The 18409-nt window shown below is 42.1% G+C and overlaps 1 protein-coding gene across 3 annotated transcripts in view; it reads right to left on the bottom strand.

The window, feature by feature from the left end:
* Positions 1–17436, bottom strand: part of LOC121324005 (slit homolog 3 protein-like) — a 104945-nt gene extending 87509 nt beyond the window's left edge. For all 3 annotated transcript variants that reach the window (XM_041265372.1, XM_041265373.1, XM_041265374.1), the window contains exons 1-4: positions 16592–17436; positions 6916–6987; positions 4493–4564; positions 3284–3355 (exon numbers count right to left, since the gene is read on the bottom strand). In XM_041265372.1, the coding sequence (XP_041121306.1) occupies positions 3284–3355; positions 4493–4564; positions 6916–6987; positions 16592–16776 (401 nt within the window). In that variant the 5' untranslated portion in view covers positions 16777–17436. The remainder of the gene's footprint in view (positions 1–3283; positions 3356–4492; positions 4565–6915; positions 6988–16591) is intronic.
* Between the last annotated feature and the right edge of the window lie 973 nt (positions 17437–18409).

Raw genomic sequence — 18409 nt, 5'->3', positions numbered from 1 at the left:
GAAGTGCCGTGCAATCCTCGTGCCTAAATACAAATATACATTTTAAACACTCGTGCTACACAGACCCATTTATATCCTGTGTACCAATGACTATCCACCAACATTAACACACTACATGTAACATAGAACACAAATAAATAGCCCAGGGGCAGGGCACTTTCCCACATGCTGTCACACAATGCCAAAGAGACCAGTGGCTGTTTAAACAAGAGCTTGGTTCTGTACGGATACAGCTGACATGTGCGTTACATGCAAGCTCAGCATGGCTGCCTTGCTATTGGCTGTGTTCTCTCAAGGGTACCCTCTTTTTATTTTTGAATTCTAAAAGATCAAAGACTTGATGTTTAATCACATAGAGGACTGTAAAAACCCTGGAGCTCCTACAGTCTCTGAACTTGTACACTGCTCTAAAAAAGGGCTGTTAATGGCTCACTGCTAAATATTACACAATGCAACAATTTTATTGCTTGCCCTTGCTAAAATTGATGGAGTCTAAACTGCTACCCAGCAGATGTGATGTGGCAAGCGCGACTGTGCAGCAATGCATCAAAATTAATAGAACCTATACCTTTAACAAGTATCTTTCACACCACACGCGATGTGACAGGCGATGCAGGAGCAGCACCGGGGCAGCACTGGAGCGACGTGAAATAAATAGGATTGGGGATTGACGAATGTCAACTAGGGCAATCAGAGAACAGCTTCAATGCACGCGGTCCAGCAAGGTGAAGCAGTATCCAAAATGACGGAGGAAACAATAACAATCGTTGAAAGAATACCCAGAGCTTATGACAAATGGCATCTCAATTATAAAGATACAGATATGAAAGATAATATATAGAAGGAACTGGATAAGCCTGGTGTGTATGATTTATTGCCACATATGTTGAAATATCGTCAGAGAAGACACATAATTTCCACATCATGTTGACGAATATGTCGAATTGATCATGATCTTGCAGTTTTCAAACCTGTCGCATCGCCTCTGTGTCGCTTCTGGTGTGTGTGGTCATATCGCTGGGGCTCGCTGCGAAAGTGTCTTGTCACCAATTATAAAATCACATACCATCTGGTGTGCGGAGACCCTAACTTTGATAAAAGAGGCTGTTTATACCCTGAAGTATTTCAGCATTGTCTACAGTTTACAACCCAAACATCACTCCAAACCACGTTGTGTTTCATCAGCAATATCCGTCTCTAAAATACATCAGCAACAACGCTCTTCTTTTGAAACTAGCTGGGTTGTTTGTGCCGAACGCAGTCCTGTTATTATCAATTAATTGGCTCTGTTTCTTCTTCTTTTCTTTGTGGCAGGGGTGGATGGTTTTTGTGTTCAGGACATATTGCATTATTAGTTACTGCTGCGAGATGAAGCAATATGTGGAAGGAAAGAACAAAGCCACAATCTGGGGCTGCCAAACTGAAGTTGTATTTTCAAAACTGTATCAGTTACAGCCCACAGTGTTTATTTATCAGACATGGGAGTCAGAAAAGAATTATCTGCTGAACAAATAGCACAGGCTCTGTGGGCTCTGTTACAGTATATATGGGGTACAGATTGAGGGAGAGTTGGGGGCTCTGTTACAGTATAGAGGGGTACAGATTGAGGGAGAGTTGGGGGCTCTGTTACAGTATAGATGGGGTACAGATTGAGGGAGAGTTGGGGGCTCTGTTACAGTATAGAGGGGTACAGATTGAGGGAGAGTTGGGGGCTCTGTTACAGTATAGAGGGGTACAGATTGAGGGAGAGTTGGGGGCTCTGTTACAGTATAGATGGGGTACAGATTGAGGGAGAGTTGGGGGCTCTGTTACAGTATAGATGGGGTACAGATTGAGGGAGAGTTGGGGGCTCTGTTACAGTATAGAGGGGTACAGATTGAGGGAGAGTTGGGGGCTCTGTTACAGTATAGATGGGGTACAGATTGAGGGAGAGTTGGGGGCTCTGTTACAGTATAGAGGGGTACAGATTGAGGGAGAGTTGGGGGCTCTGTTACAGTATAGAGGGGTACAGATTGAGGGAGAGTTGGGGGCTCTGTTACAGTATAGATGGGGTACAGATTGAGGGAGAGTTGGGGGCTCTGTTACAGTATAGAGGGGTACAGATTGAGGGAGAGTTGGGGGCTCTGTTACAGTATAGAGGGGTACAGATTGAGGGAGAGTTGGGGGCTCTGTTACAGTATAGATGGGGTACAGATTGAGGGAGAGTTGGGGGCTCTGTTACAGTATAGATGGGGTACAGACTGAGGGAGAGTTGGGGGCTCTGTTACAGTATAGATGGGGTACAGATTGAGGGAGAGTTGGGGGCTCTGTTACAGTATAGATGGGGTACAGATTGAGGGAGTGTTGAGAGCTCTGTTACAGTATAGAGAGGTACAGACTGAGGGAGAGTTGGGGGCTCTGTTACAGTATAGAGGGTACAGATTGAGGGAGAGTTGGGGGCTCTGTTACAGTATAGATGGGGTACAGATTGAGGGAGAGTTGGGGGCTCTGTTACAGTACTGAGAGGTACAGATTGAGGGAGAGTTTTTGTTTCAGATGCTTAATTTGTTTTCCCTTAACTTTCCACATTAAAGAAAAACCATAATAATCCCAAAACGTAGGCCTTTCATTGACACAGTAATGAAAGAAAGGCAGATTCTGTGGCCCACACTGGGACTTGGATATCCAGCAAGCTGCAGCTCAAGGCTGTAACTCTAACCACATTTCTTTCAAAAAGAACTCAGCTAAACAGAGAGCGCCAACCACAAACGCCCAAGTTAGTAGCCTGGTGGCTCCAGCTGGGGAGCTGAATTAGTGCCATGTACACACTGTGTGTCCTGAGTGCAGTAATGCATCAGTGTCACTGTACACAAAGTGAGAAATTAGTGTATCCCCAATGCACACACCAAATCCATTCAGCGAACTGGCTGACAATTCATACTCTAATAGTGAGTCATTATTCAGAAAACAAAAAACCTCCAACTCGTCTCCAAGAAAAATATCCAATAGCTTACCTCTTTGATTTTAATTTCACAACATCAAGTCATCATGGTATAATCTCCCAACGCAAAGCACAATTTAAACCCCAAATCCAAAAAGCATGACAACAAAATAAAATAGTGCTGCGAGAGCTGATACTTTATCCTGGCTATTTATCTTGTGCTAGATTCAAACCCAGATCTCCAGGAATTCAAGTTGAGTGCATTATCCGACTACGCCACGTGGCTCTACATCCTACAGCTGCTCCCCCAGCTCAGCTATCCCACCCTGCAGCACGACATTAACAAAGACAGGCAGAACTCACAAGCGACCCAGCTTGGGCGTGGTCTGGAACAGCAGCTCGGGAAGGACTTGCAGCTTGTTCCTGTTCAAGCGCCTGCGGGAGAGAACGGCAGAGCTTACACAGGGCCACAGACAGGCAGAGAGACAGTGTTTACAAACAGCAATGGAAAGTGGCAGTATTAAATACAGAAATAAATAAAACACCCTGGGCTATAGAAAGTCAATGTGGGGACAGCCCTGTGCCAGGGTACATGTATCCTCACCCCCACAGGTCACTCAGTAACTATTTACACCGAGTCAACAGTGGAGGAATGCTGGTGGACATGTCTCTGAGGGTCTTGGACAAACTGCTCCCTGACAAAGGCTCAATGAAATGGATCTGGAGGTGGAGCAGAGAGCTATGAAATTCCAGGAAGGTAAGGTCAGCACAGAGGCATCCAGGTACACTGCTGGACAGGAAGCGCCAGGAGGGGGTCTGGGAATTATTGGCTGACTCCCAGTTAAGAGGATACCAGTTTATCTGTACAGTCGACCCGGTCTCTGAGTGAGTCATGCAATACACAGCTTGAGCGTCATTCAGCTTGTTAAGCAAGAGGTATACAAATTTATGATGAATTATCTATAATTAAAAGAGCTTTAGTAAAGAGAACAATGGGAAAAAAATGGAGGCCCGCTTTGAGTTCTCAAAATGTATAATAAAATGAATGGCATTAAACTAAACCCATACAACACATTTTGTTATCCGAACACCTCTGCATGAGCCCCGGATCGCTTCTGCAAAGTGACGGTTTTCATTAGGCACATCGTCTGCAGTGCTGCTACAGTGAGATTTGTCTAATTTGTAATAAATCTCATGCAATTGATGATGGCTTTCTGGTGACTCTGAACTCAATGCCGCACACAAACAAAGCTCGCCACGGGAATGTGGTGAACGGAAAATCCTGACTCGCTACTCTTTAATGTATATTAAACTGACTGGCTCTCCAGACTTCAACGCTGGAGGATGATGATGATTTACAATCGCTTGATTGCTGCCATTCCTCGACGGAGTTCCAAAGGGCTTTCCCTCTGCTATTGAAATCCCTGCTTTAAATCAATTATTGGTCAGCATGAAAATGTGTTCAAAATCGGTAAATAAAGTCATTTCTTGTATTTATCAGACAGCTCCTTTATAAATTAAATGCTAATAAAGAGTAGGGTTTCCTGGGAATGGTTTAAGCAGCATACTCACAGTCGTTCCAGCTGTTTCAGATCCTGGAACGCACCTCTCTCAATCACGCTGATCTGGTTGTCTTCCAGGTGCCTAGAAGAGAGGGAGAGATAGAATGAAACCCATTATCTGACACAACTCAAGGATGTGCTCACACTTTGAATCTGAGTCCAGCACTGTGACTCCTGATTCCTTTAATTACAAACGTTTACTTCTCTCAAACTGTGCCAGCTCTGGGAGAAATACCATCCAGAGAAGAGTGCGAGAGAGAGAGAGAGAGAATGAGAGAGAGAGAGAGAGAATGAGAGGGAGAGACAGAGAGAGACAGAGAGACAAACAGAGGCAGAGAGAGAGAGAGAGAGAGAGAGCGAGAGAGACAGAGAGAAAGCGAGAGCAAGACAGAGATGACTGGGAGCAGTAGCTTGGATGCTGTTTTGAGTTGTACGCTTTTTTGTTTGTTTGCTTGCTTGGAGAAGGAATGAAAGTGTGCGAAAGCGCTAAATTGCAGTCTTCTGAGTCTGGGTTTGCTATTTCATGCAGCTGACCAGCCTTGACCACACACAGTATTTGGTATTCATTTTCCATCTGTGTCGCATTTCTTATATACAAAAAATCTCCTGTTTATACTACGCATTTTCTGTTCTTTCTCAAGGTTTTTACGATGGCTTTACCATGCTTAAAAATACTGAGCCCATCATGCTTTGCTGTACTTGGCTGTGCTTTCACCCTTGTTTTGGGCAGCATATACATTATAAAACTCTGCTGTATCTCTCTGTCTCCATCTCCTTGGCTAGCGAGAGATTCCTAACATAGCCAAGGAGATGGAGACAGAGATACAGAAGTTTCTTCCAATAGATTTCTGATGCAATGGGGAACGTGTGTGTGTGTGTGTGTGCGTGTGTGTGCGTGTGTGTGTGTGTGTGTGTGTGTATTGTATACTGTGGTCCTGGTGTACAGTACAGCTGCTGAATTCTTTGGATTTAAATATTGTCTTAAACAAACATACTAATTATCTGTCTTACAACCATTGGTAACATTTTCCATCGTATTATTTTGTAAAGGAGGTATGACAGGATTGGTTCAGAAACCCAAACAAACAGACTTTGGAGTCCATCTGTAAATGTCATCAGCTCCAACAAAGGCTTAAAGTGCAAGCTAGAGCCAAGTGGGCTGATAAAAGACTGGCTCCAGTGAGAGGCTGTCTTTGCCCATTCCATGGCAGAGCTGTGATAGGGAACAGACAAACATCAGGGGAAAAGCACTGACTTAGTAATACAGTCTGAAAATTAAATGAAAAGATAAAATACGTACTGTATATTGCTTTCTAATAACCACATGGGAATGAACTGTGAATCTCATAAGGATTACGGATGTGTGGTGAGTGATCTTTTCTCATGGATAATACAAAACGACCAAATTTTCTGCATATTCCAGGTGTTCCAATTAGAAATGTGTACTCTGTCAGTAAGCCGCTATGTTTTAAATGCCCAGCAGGAGGCAACGGTGTATACGTTTATGGTTAGTTACAGGTGTAACCAGCAAAGAAAAGTTGTTTTGCAAAGTAGTTAAAAAAGAGTATGGGACTAATGGCCTTGTTTAAACTAGTCTTGCTTGCTAAAAAAACTAGTTTTACTGCCAAGGCACATCAGCAGGTATTGGGGGCACACATGATTACTTGAGAATGTTAATGGAAATATAAAATTTCACAACCCAGAACAAAAACAAACAGTTCAATGGCTATAAAAAGCTGCAGTAAATTGGTTCAACAGAAATTAATTGTAGCTTCACTTGCATACTTCCCAAGCCAGACTGTCATCATCCATAATTACAGATGTGTCAAACAGATGCATATCTCAAACATTTCTAAACTGTTTTTAAACATTAACCACATGACCCCCCCCCCCCCCTTCTTCATAATGCAGGTTCGTTTAACCGTATGACAGCCCCCACCCCACCCCCAGTGACTTCAGCTTCATTTCCTCAATGGCAACATCAGAATGTGCTGCGACAGCCCTCACTCAATATGTATGTAGAAATGCGGCTCTAAAGTTTCAGACCACAAGTGGTTGAGCCACACCGGGGTGATGCCTTCAGGGGTGGACCATTCCGGTCCCGGAGGACCATTCCACTCCAGGTTTAACAGGTAAAATTAGATCATTCACTACTTAAGGGTCTGGATGGAGGTTTAATTAAAGAATTTAGAACAGGGTTTGAGCAAAGACCAGGAGTGGAAGGCTCCTGATTTAGAAGATTACAGGCTCCTCACACTTAGGAGGCCACAGCTAAAGCAGGTATGGTGCTGGAAGACATCGTGCAAGCTCAGCAAGCATCCCTCCCATACTGAACCCTGCGGTCATACCGTATTGAAACCCAAACCTTTCACAAGACCTGCAGAGCATCATTTTAAATGCCCACACTCATAGGGGGAAAAGACAAATACTCACAAAACTCTCAGGTTCTTTACTCCAGCGAAGTCCACTTTAGTGATCCGGGTGATGTTATTTCGGTCCAGGTCTCTAAAAACAGAGAGGAAAATTGGGACAGTTAGAAAATCAAAATCAACAACTATGGTAACTGCATAGTTCTGCAGTAGAACTAAAGAATGCAACCAATAATCTAACCTAAACCTGTCTTACAGTCGCAACAATGGTTCCAATGACCTGGTCATTGTCTTGAGCACGTCTCACATTTGAATAAGTGCTTTGTCAGTCCTCACGTTGTGAATACTCAGGCAGCCGAGCCACACTTGTGTGGTGCTGGAGGGAATGATACCTGGAATGCAGCTTTTACACTGCTTGCTCTCTGCAGCCTGCCACAGAGGAAAGAAGCAGTTCTTATAATACAGCATGCCTCCACTCACTCACCCCCACAGAGCAGCAGAGTGAAGAAACAGAAGATGAATCCATCTTCTTTAATCTTTAGAGTGTTCTTCATAGGAAACCACTTGTACTGATACCTTTCAAAAGCCTACCAATCAACTTAAAAGTGCCAAAAACTTGAACTACCATACTCAATTCAAAGACAGAAGTGCATGAATCCAAGTCAAGTGTTACAAACATTTCAGTCAGCATCGGCTGAAAAACAGTGAAGTTTCAAATGCCATGTTTATTTGTCGGCTGCCCCAACTTGGCAGCTCCAATGAACTGAGTTGCCTCGATACAGCAACATCAAACAGCTTGGTTTCAGCGCTGGTCGACCCACACTAGAGTGTGAGCAATGTTATAGAGGATCGTCACTCTAATGAACAGTACCTCCCAAGTCAGAGTCACTTTGTTTAATGAACCTGATTTAAATCACTTTCAAAGGACTGTATATCTTCTGTTAATAGCATGTGCAATGCAATGCGTAGCCTGGGAGGATTGTGAGGTTTGCAAGGTCTCATTTAAAGATTTTAAAATGCTGTTCCCTTCCAGACACATTGGAACTAATATAACAAATCGACCCAATCCGCTTGTGAGTGGTTGCCAATCAGCCTCCCAGGTCCTCAGCTCTATCCACTTGCCACAGATAACTTCAGCCCATTAACCACACTGCCTCCCAGACTCACAGCACTTCTCAATGGGGTATTCTGCCTTTCAGCCTCTCTGCTCAAACCAGGCTCTTATCTCACATACTATATGGTTTGGTATATAATGTTCAACTATGGCAATGGGAGCTGCCCTGTAATAACTTGCTGTTGCTAAGAAGGGTACCAGTCCTGAATCACCACATTACCCAAAGTATCAGCCAGCGTGACACACAATAATTGCCACCGCAGTTTGAACACATAAGCCAAAGCAATGGTTTACATTAAACCCCTATGCACAGGCGCTCAGTTTCTAGCCCGTTTGTATTGCTCCTGAATCGCTGCTGCTGCGCAAGCTTCCGTTTGTTCAAATAAAAACAGCAAGGGTTAAAAAGTTAAAGGATGCGCCAAGCTCCAGCTCCTTGCCGAGCGGGCTCAGTGTGTTTCTCATAATGTACGTAAACATTTAGAAATCTGATTTAAAGTGGTATTGGATTTCAAAGGGCTTCCACGGCACTGTGCCCGGCTCTTCAAACTCGTTAATTAAACACACATTGGGAGCCGACATGGGACAGCTCTCCAAGGACAAGGAAATCTCACTACAGCCTTTCAATGTGTAGCAAAAAAAATCAACCAATCATAACGCCTTTCCACAATTAAACACAAGAACACCCGTGCACGTGATGTTCCGCTAGAATTTTACAATCAAAATAAAGGCTTTTGGGTTCTTTGAACTGGATACGAGTCAGGTTTACAAAACTGAATAACTGGTCTGATTCACCATCTTTTCATTCTCACTCCAATGCCCCTTATTTTTCCTATATTTCCTAAATCCTACAGTACAAAAACAATCCTTGACATGATCAAACAGGCACAGCTAGGCAATTCATACAGTATTAACACTTTTCAAGCAGCTAACATTGTAGCTATTCAGAAGGAAAAATGTTCTGAATAACATTCTGGGTAATAATTCTACACACAGTTCTGTATCCTCTGCTGCAGTGTTTTCCACAATGGCAAGACAGACACGTCAGGGGCTGAATCTGTAACAGGCTGACATCACTATCATAGGAGCACCCAGGCGTTCAAGAGGGTGCTGTGCCAGACTTCCTTTTAAAAGAAAGAAATAGATAAAGCTAACAAGGACCACATGTCTTGACAGTGCTGGCAATCTGCTACCACGTACAATGGAATATAAAATTCAGATTGAAATACTAGTTTTAAATACTGCAGACCTAGCTGACCAGCCTGTATTGATGTTTAATTAGTAATTACCTGTACAGGTAGTTCTGTACAACACAGTACACAAGGATCTTTCACCTCCTCAGATACTGCCGAGCATCTGTTGCCAATCACAGCTACTTAGAAGAATGAGTCATGGTTGCTACAATTGATATGAATGTCTCCATTAGCGTATTGGCTCAACTGGATCTCCCTGGCTAGTTGTGAAAACAGGAAACACACATACAACCAATTAGAGTGTGGTATAAGAGTTCACAGATGTTTGTTTGTGACACAGGGTCAAGGGTAAGCTTTCTCCCCTTTTATGCATCCTTGACTTTAAACACTCCCACCAGAAAATCTGAGCAGATATAAAGAAGCAAATTAAATTAGCAATTGCGAGAAAATGGATGGAACAGTATTAACTGAATCACAATTATCTTTTAAGTACAGCTTTCTTTTTATATATAGCCTCACTCATCTATTGTGCATCATTGCCATGAAAACGCAGGTCAATACCTTTGCTCACGGTATATAGAATAACTCCATCTTAGGAACAAATGTCCAATGCAAAGTTGAATCAATTGGTCCTGAACATAAAGACATGATTAGGTCAAAACATGCACAATCAAGAACTCGGTTACAATATAGACTAGATTGCAAAAGCCTCAATCTTTCAGCTGTGGAATGCCCAGGTCAAGTTTCATCAGAACTCGATGAGAGGTTCTTAAGATGGAGCTCAAAATGTGGGTCATACTCTGCTATATCCCTGTAGCTGGGCATAAGCATTTCCCACAGGGTTCCCAAAGGAGGGTTGAGGGTTTCACCCAGAGGTCGCGCTAGCTTTTCTGTTCATGCGTTCCTGAAACGCACGTGCCCAACACAAAGGCTAATAAACTCCAGGGATATGCACTTTGGTACATTTTAATGAACGTTTAAACTTTATAGCATGTAGTCGTTCAAAAAATCTCATTCTATGTACGTGGTGTGGACAGGGCCTAAAAGTAAATATCCTTAATATTGATGGCAAAGCCAAATGTGAGGCTGATTGCTGCCACCTACAGGACTGGAGGGTACCTTAATCAATGCTGTTATATTGCACTTTTTTTTAAAAAAAACAAGCAAGTATTTTACAGTCATTTTGGTGCAGTGTAACAGATTATTACGAATATGCATGCCTGCGTCCTTTTCCCATTCTGTGAGTCCCGTGAACGCAAGACAAATTGTTTTTCCGTCCAATGGATTTATTTTGCGTCTAGGATGCAAATTATGCGTTAACGCGACCTCTGTTCACCCTTATGAAAGTTTATGGATATAATACTTTATGGTCATTTTTCCATTTTGTCCATGCTTTTCCCACCGTAATACTATGCAGTCAACATAGTTTAGCATGGTTAGCCATGTCTGTGCAATATTCTTTACAATACTTGCCTATGCTTTGCCATGCTTTCATGATTACACTTTGCTATGCTTTTACAATGGTAAGCAGTGCTTTTACTATGAGATAAAGGGCAGTGAAGTTCTCCTGCAGCTTGCCCTGGCCCTCGCTCCCTCAGTCTCTCCCTACCACAGTGTTTCTTGTGTTAATGTCATTTTCATGATTTCTGATTCGTCCTGTTATTTCCTACTGTAAGCTGCTTAATTTGCACTCTTCCGAGATCAAATAACAGAGTTTATTACCAAACCGCAACTTTCACAAAACAAAAGATCTCCCTTTGTGCCTTTCATCTCCCACATGCTTGTAAAGTGAAGAAGCCCCATGTGTGAAACATGCAGCCTCTGGAATCTGTCAGGGTCTGATTGATTGTTTTGTGGAGGGGGCACACCCTGAAAAACTCATCAGGACTGTCAGGGGGAAAAAAAGAAACAAGTCGCTGGCTTCACACAATTCTTGGATGTGTTTTTGTTTTTTTTTGTTCCAGACCCATATTCGCTTAAGGAAGTGATAACCACAAAATGTAAATCCATTTTCCTAACTCTTATTGGAACTAATGGCAACATTATCACAAACTGGGGGCTAATTTCCAAAAAAGGGGCTATCGGTTCCAAAAACTGGGCTAATGTCCTATTCCTAATTTCCAAAGAACTGGCTGGAAATGTGTGTGAAACAAAAACAACCGACTAAACGAGTGACATATAGATTTATACTATAAGAAAGAAATCAAGAGATAAAAAAAGCATAGAAAATCAAAACAAATAAATGAAATGAAAAGCTCCTGTCCAAATGCTCGCTGCGGCTAACGTACTGCACAGAAGGCATGAGAACCTGCCAAACCCTGAGAGCTTGCTTACTCGGCAGAGAAGCTATAAACACGAACCCCACAGCTGACCCACAGAGAAGACCATTTACATCCCAGAGAGATGCAGCCCTCTGCTTTTATTACCAGTTCAAAACCTAAACAAATAGCAAGCTTGACTTTGCATTCCCATTGACGTACATGCTTTTCAGACTGGAAAAGGATAAACTCTGTGCGGAGATATCCCAGCCTCGCTCCAGCTCCAGCGCACCCCTGAACAGTGCATCGGGGGCCCATGCCGTTGAGCAGCTACTGGGTCTGCTCCCAATCCACAAGTTGCTCTAGTGTTTAAGCTGCCGCCCATGCTTGGAAGAAATCTGTGTTGTTGTGACCAAAATATTTGGGAATAGCCTTTTCCTATGATGTCTGTAACTTGGACCCCTTTTCTAAATGTTTCTAACCCTTTGTGTGTGCCAGAGCTCCCCTTTGATGTTGTGGTCTAAAGTAAAAGCACCTTTAGAAGCCTGCCATGAAAAGCTCTTTAAGAGTGTGTTTTGGATTGCCTCACACACCCCATCTGTCTTGGAGCAATTTTTTTTTTGTGCCATGCCCAGACAACTCTTTATGCATTACCAAGGACACAAGAAAATAAATAAACAACTGAATGAATGTGGTCAATGTATTTGCGCACTGCCATCAATGCCATATTGAGCTTGACCAGCACTGATGGATAAGCTCCAAGGAACAGCATGTGCTGTTGGTGGCTCGGTCGGGCTCCCTTCACACTCAGAGCAGATTCTTACCAAGCTCCTGACTCCCAGCATGGTGTTACATGGCACTACTGTGTGGACAGTTAACTATTTCAGACACACACACAACACACCACACACACACACACACACACACAGTTGTTTACAGTTAAATAAGTAACAGATAAATCATTCTTAACTTTATTGGAAAAAGGTTGAAGGTCAAATCCATCCATTCTTGTTTACAGTACAAGCAGGTATAACTGAGACTTCATTTTATAGTGACGAAAGGTCATTTTATATTATATTTTGGTTGAGATGAAGTACCAACAAAATGTCTCAACTGTGCCCCCAGTGTGAATAATGCCTCAGTTGTGCACACTGAAGCAGATTGCTTGATCTTGTCGATGACAGCCAGTAGAAGCACTGTGCTGTGCTGTAAATTAAATATTCACACTCAGCACTGGCTTTGAAAAACACGGGCATCTCTGAAGAGTGTGACTGGGACTCGATTCATAACTATTACTCGCTGTCCACCTGAACACCATGAAAATAAAAGCACTGTAACAAGCAAAAGAACAATAAGGCACTGAAAGCAGGCCTGGTGTGTTTGTGGTGTGCAGTTATGAAACAGGCTGTGGTCTGGGACCCCTGTTATCATTCCTGATGCACTGGACACTACAACTGCTCTTCACGTTGCTGTCTCTGCTCCTGTCAACTGCTTTTTATTTATTCTTTTTTTTTTTTAATTACTATTACTAATATTATTTCCCTTTTGTTAGTCCACTGTTGGGAAAGTCAAATATTATTTAGAAATACAAACACCTCTCACCAGGAGCCTGGCTCCCTCTCTTTGTTTATTTCTCTATCGGACCCCCTACATGGTCCTGGGGGTCTGCCGGGTCAACTAGCCCCCACGGCTCTGGCACCCATGACCTTTCACTTAATTGAATTGAAAGAAATAATAATCCAGAATTCTATATTTATTTATTTATTTTTCTCAACTGTTCAGCCGCGTTTAACCCCATTCAGTCACGTGAGCTACCATAATGTAATCAGGATCCCAGAGCATTGCCCTCTTAGCTCCCCTAAATCCTGTGATGATCACCCCTTCTAAATCACTGTGCGCAATGTTACTGAATCACTGTGCGCAATATTACTGAATCACTGTGTGCAATGTTACTGAATCACTGTGCACAATGTTACTAAATCACTGTGCGCGATGTTACTGAATCACTGTGCGCAATGTTACTGAATCACTGTGCGCGATGTTACTGAATCACTGTGCGCAATATTACTGAATCACTGTGTGCAATGTTACTGAATCACTGTGCACAATGTTACGTTACTGTTAAATCACTGTGCGCGATGTTACTGAATCACTGTGTGCGATGTTACTGAATCACTGTGCGCGATGTTACTGAATCACTGTGTGCACTGTGCGCAATGTTACTGAATCACTGTGCGCGATGTTACTGAATCACTGTGCGCAATGTTACTGAATCACTGTGCGCGATGTTACTGAATCACTGTGTGCAATGTTACTGAATCACTGTGTGCGATGTTACTGAATCACTGTGCGCGATGTTACTGAATCACTGTGCGCGATGTTACTGAATCACTGTGTGCAATGTTACTGAATCACTGTGTGCGATGTTACTGAATCACTGTGTGCGATGTTACTGAATCACTGTGCGCGATGTTACTGAATCACTGTGTGCGATGTTACTGAATCACTGTGCGCGATGTTACTGAATCACTGTGTGCGCTGAATCACTGTGTACTGAATCACTGTGCGCAATGTTACTGAATCACTGTGTGCGATGTTACTGAATCACTGTGTGCGATGTTACTGAATCACTGTGTGCGATGTTACTGAATCACTGTGTGCGATGTTACTGAATCACTGTGTGCGATGTTACTGAATCACTGTGTGCGATGTTACTGAATCACTGTGCGCGATGTTACTGAATCACTGTGTGCGATGTTACTGAATCACTGTGCGCGATGTTACTGAATCACTGTGCGCAATGTTACTGAATCACTGTGCGCATGTTACTGAATCACTGTGCGCAATATTACTGAATCACTGTGTGCAATATTACTGAATCACTGTGCGCAATGTTACTGAATCACTGTGCGCAATATTACTGAATCACTGTGTGCAATATTACTGAATCACTGTGCGCAATATTACTGAATCACTGTGCGCAATATTACTGAATCACTGTGTGCAATATTACTGAATCACTGTGTGCGATGTTACTGAATCACTGTGCACAATATTACTGAATCACTGTGTGCAATATTACTGAATCACTGTGTGCGATGTTACTGAATCACTGTGCACAATATTACTGAATCACTGTGTGCAATATTACTGAATCACTGTGTGCAATATTACTGAATCACTGTGTGCAATATTACTGAATCACTGTGTGCGATGTTACTGAATCACTGTGTGCGATGTTACTGAATCACTGTGTGCGATGTTACTGAATCACTGTGCGCGATGTTACTGAATCACTGTGTGCGATGTTACTGAATCACTGTGTGCGATGTTACTGAATCACTGTGCAATATTAAATTACAATAATAACACTCAGTATAAGAGCAGAGTGGCTCAGACACAACCTAATTTGGCCGTCATTTTCTCTTTATTTCTCAATATTTACTCCAAATGTTTAGAAAAACAGTTCAGGACGAGAAGTTTGGTTCATTTCTATTCGACACACACTTCTTTTTTATGGAATCCCATTCCACAGGATACCCACAACTTCTTCACAGTGCAGGGATGGAAATAACATTCACATTACACAGCAGTTTGATCCATCCATCCATTATTATTATTATTATTATTATTATTGATTTTACTATAAGTTTAATAAGCTTGTTACCTATACACTGTGTCTGATCCAGCTCATAGTAAAACCAGGAATGGGTGACACTACTCTGCAATAGGAGTCTGATTTCATCCATGGAACAGGTCCTGTAACTATTTAACCATCACTGTGATTTTTTCTTCTATAGAAAATCTCAACTATGCGAGTGAATGGGTTAACATCATTAAATAGCACGCTATCTCCTCCCATAACCACAGACCCAAGATGCCCCCAGGGGTTGAACTATGTAGATAATTAACCCGCCACTCATTCAAATGGTAATTTAAAGTGTTTGAACTTTTATTTTATTTTTTTATCCTATTTTATAACTAATAATGCAATAAATACATACATAGATAAATAAATAAATAAATAAATGGAAAAATCACTAGCTCCCCAGTGCCTGATGTATATTCCTGATGCACTGGGGAGGCAAAATAAGCTGATCCCTGGAGCCAGCATTACACTTCAGCAATCAACACCAGGCAGAAGGATATCAGAATCATCAGATGGAAGGAAACGCAAAAGGATCACTTTAGTTTACTGTAAAGGTACGTCTTAGTTGATGCTTATCTTGGTGACAGCCGAGTTCAAATCAGCATGAAGTTTTACATCTACTCTCATGTAATGGAAATCATAATCTTTAAATAAATACCCAATACTAATAATAATAATAATAATAATAATAATAATAATAACAACAACAATAATGTATTCAACAACTCTGGAAAGCCTAGGTGTCTCAATTTGACCCTTACCCGGTTTGCTGTTGTGAATAGGCTGAAATGAAATGCATTGTGCAATGCATAACCTATTACATGAGTGCAAAAAGCAAAACAACGCTGTTCCAAATTATAAAACCACATTGCAACTTCCAAGGGACACCGCTGGCATGGAGATACATACACGATCAGCGGTGTAACTTCAAACTACACAGGGATTTGAATAGGCTAGTAAAGGTTAGCTGGCCAGCTCAGTCAACTTTCACAGACCAATTCAGGGCACTACTGGACGGACGGAAACACTGGACTATGGATGACATCATTCGGCTGCGGATCGCCAGCAAATAAACACCTACATGTAACCTACATTTTCCACTACGTCGATTTGACATGAACACTAGATTTTAACCCATATCTGGAAACCAAAAATATTCATATTCAATAGTCGTCTTTTTATGCGTGCAATGCACTTTTATTTATATATGTATGTATTTTATTTTTTATTATTTAATGCAGAGCATTTACCTGTTGCATTATCATGCAGCTACTAGCATAGCGAATACAGGTCATAATGATGTCACACAGCTGACATGCGTGGCTTGCCGTACAGTAACCCAATCCATAATCATAGACAGGTGGAAACTATCTAAATGTCAGCTCCGTGCCGTAGAAGAATAAGCACCAGCAACAGACAACCTGTGGAAAAAAAAACCTGTGGGAGCGACATTACATTGCACAATGGAGTGAAAAAACAACAGTTGCTGGGACGAGATCATTTAGCGCAGTATAGCCTGGGGTACTTACAGTCTCTCCGCGTTCCGTGGGATGCCCCTGGGGACCGATTTGAAGCCCTGGCCGTGGCAATCCACACTGGGTCCAGAGCAGCTACATTTAGTGGGGCATCCATCCACAACTATCGAAAAGAGTAATCCGCACAGCAGCAGGGTCAGTCGGACGCACGGTGCCCATCGTACTCTGGGAAGCAACATGGTACCACCTCCGATCGCCAGCTAACAAGTGAGGAAATCTCTCACCGACTGACAGACAGACAGGCGAGGCGAGGCGAAACAAAACCGCACCTTTCCTTTCGTTGGGGGCTATAAAATCCACCCAGAGCGTGAAATGCTAAACCCTCAGATTGCAGTTTCACCTACAGAGAAAGATCAGATACAATTCTGAATTCTTGCATACGCCAGACGGCTCAATGCGTCCGTTAAAAGAAAACAAATCTGTCTCCTCGGTTTGTCTTGTTGTTTTTGTAATATTGATCCAAGATATTAAACGAGCCAGCCAGCAAGAAATAACACTGGCAGATGATTAACAAAAAAATTAAAAAAATTAAACAAATAAACAAACTTTAGCTAAGTTGAAAGGAGTTCATCAGAGTGCCCGCCTGTAAGGACGCGTAATGTTCTGTTTTACTTTTTTTTTTTTTTTTTTTGTAACAGTACAGTACAAATTGTAAAATAATCACGGGTTCCCAGGCGCCACGAATTCACAGAGAGCCGATGTGAAATCCAGCTGAAGACCTGCTTAGCTTATTCATCCGTGACCACTGATTAGCAATACACCGAATAAATAACGAAGGCTCTTTGAAGACATCGGTGCTGAGATGCCATCTCCAATCCTGCAGCGTGTGTGTGTAAACTAGTATCACAAGGAATCCGCATACCTATTCCAACCCCCCAAATTCTCCACTCCGGGCTATTATTGGCTGTGCTCTGGTGATGTCACTACATCACTAGTGGCAGAAACTTTTTTTTTTTTTTTTTTTTTTTAATTTGAGAGAGCTTGAGAAGCTTGTGCGGAGAGTTGACTGGTAGGTAGAGATGAAGAAGTAGTGAACTGCTCCGGTTCACTAGCCCATTGTTACCCACGCTGGTAAAGAAGTGAAGCGGTATAGAAATGTTACCATTAGAAACCGTGCAGTGAGTTTGTATCATCTCGTTTACCGGGCTCTGGAACAGGCCGCACACACACACACATATATAAACAGTACAATTGAAAAGAGCAATGTTGTGGGAACTTGTTCTTGAAACATATTTTCCATAAAGCTCGTTATAATCATATTGTTAAATATATTTGAAAATATGTGGGAAAGTGTGACACATATTCATATTTGATATAGTACTCTATCTCATGTATTATATGTTTCCACACGGTAAATCCATTATCACGCCAGGGCTCATGTTTCTTAGTTCAAGCACAGCAAGTCACTATAGGCTAAACTAATCTGATTGTAAATCTCATTGTGGAGTGCTTGATTTAGTGGTTAACCTACAGTTTTAGGATTTGTGATTTATGATGTTTTTCAACCAATATCATGTATTTTCTGATTTTGTATTAATTAAACGTGGGCTGCATAGCCTACTATAACACCCCAATGTATTCTGTCGAATTAACAGCCAACCCACACAACAGCTCGAAGGGACAAGAAATTCCTTCAATATTGGGGTTTGGCATTGAATTGAAGTCAATCAGAGACCATATTAGAAACTCAACTGAAACTAAATGACGCCCATCTTTTTTATGAGTGGAGGTTTGGTATTAGAATCTGCTTCTCACACGGCGATGTATTGATTGTTTGCGTCACCTGTTCCCTGCTGTATTATCTTAATCCAC

Source organism: Polyodon spathula, chromosome 12 (assembly GCF_017654505.1).
Source record: "Polyodon spathula isolate WHYD16114869_AA chromosome 12, ASM1765450v1, whole genome shotgun sequence".
NCBI lineage: Eukaryota > Metazoa > Chordata > Actinopteri > Acipenseriformes > Polyodontidae > Polyodon > Polyodon spathula.
Note: the sequence above shows the minus strand (reverse complement) of the source record. Positions and strands in the feature narration are given on the sequence as shown.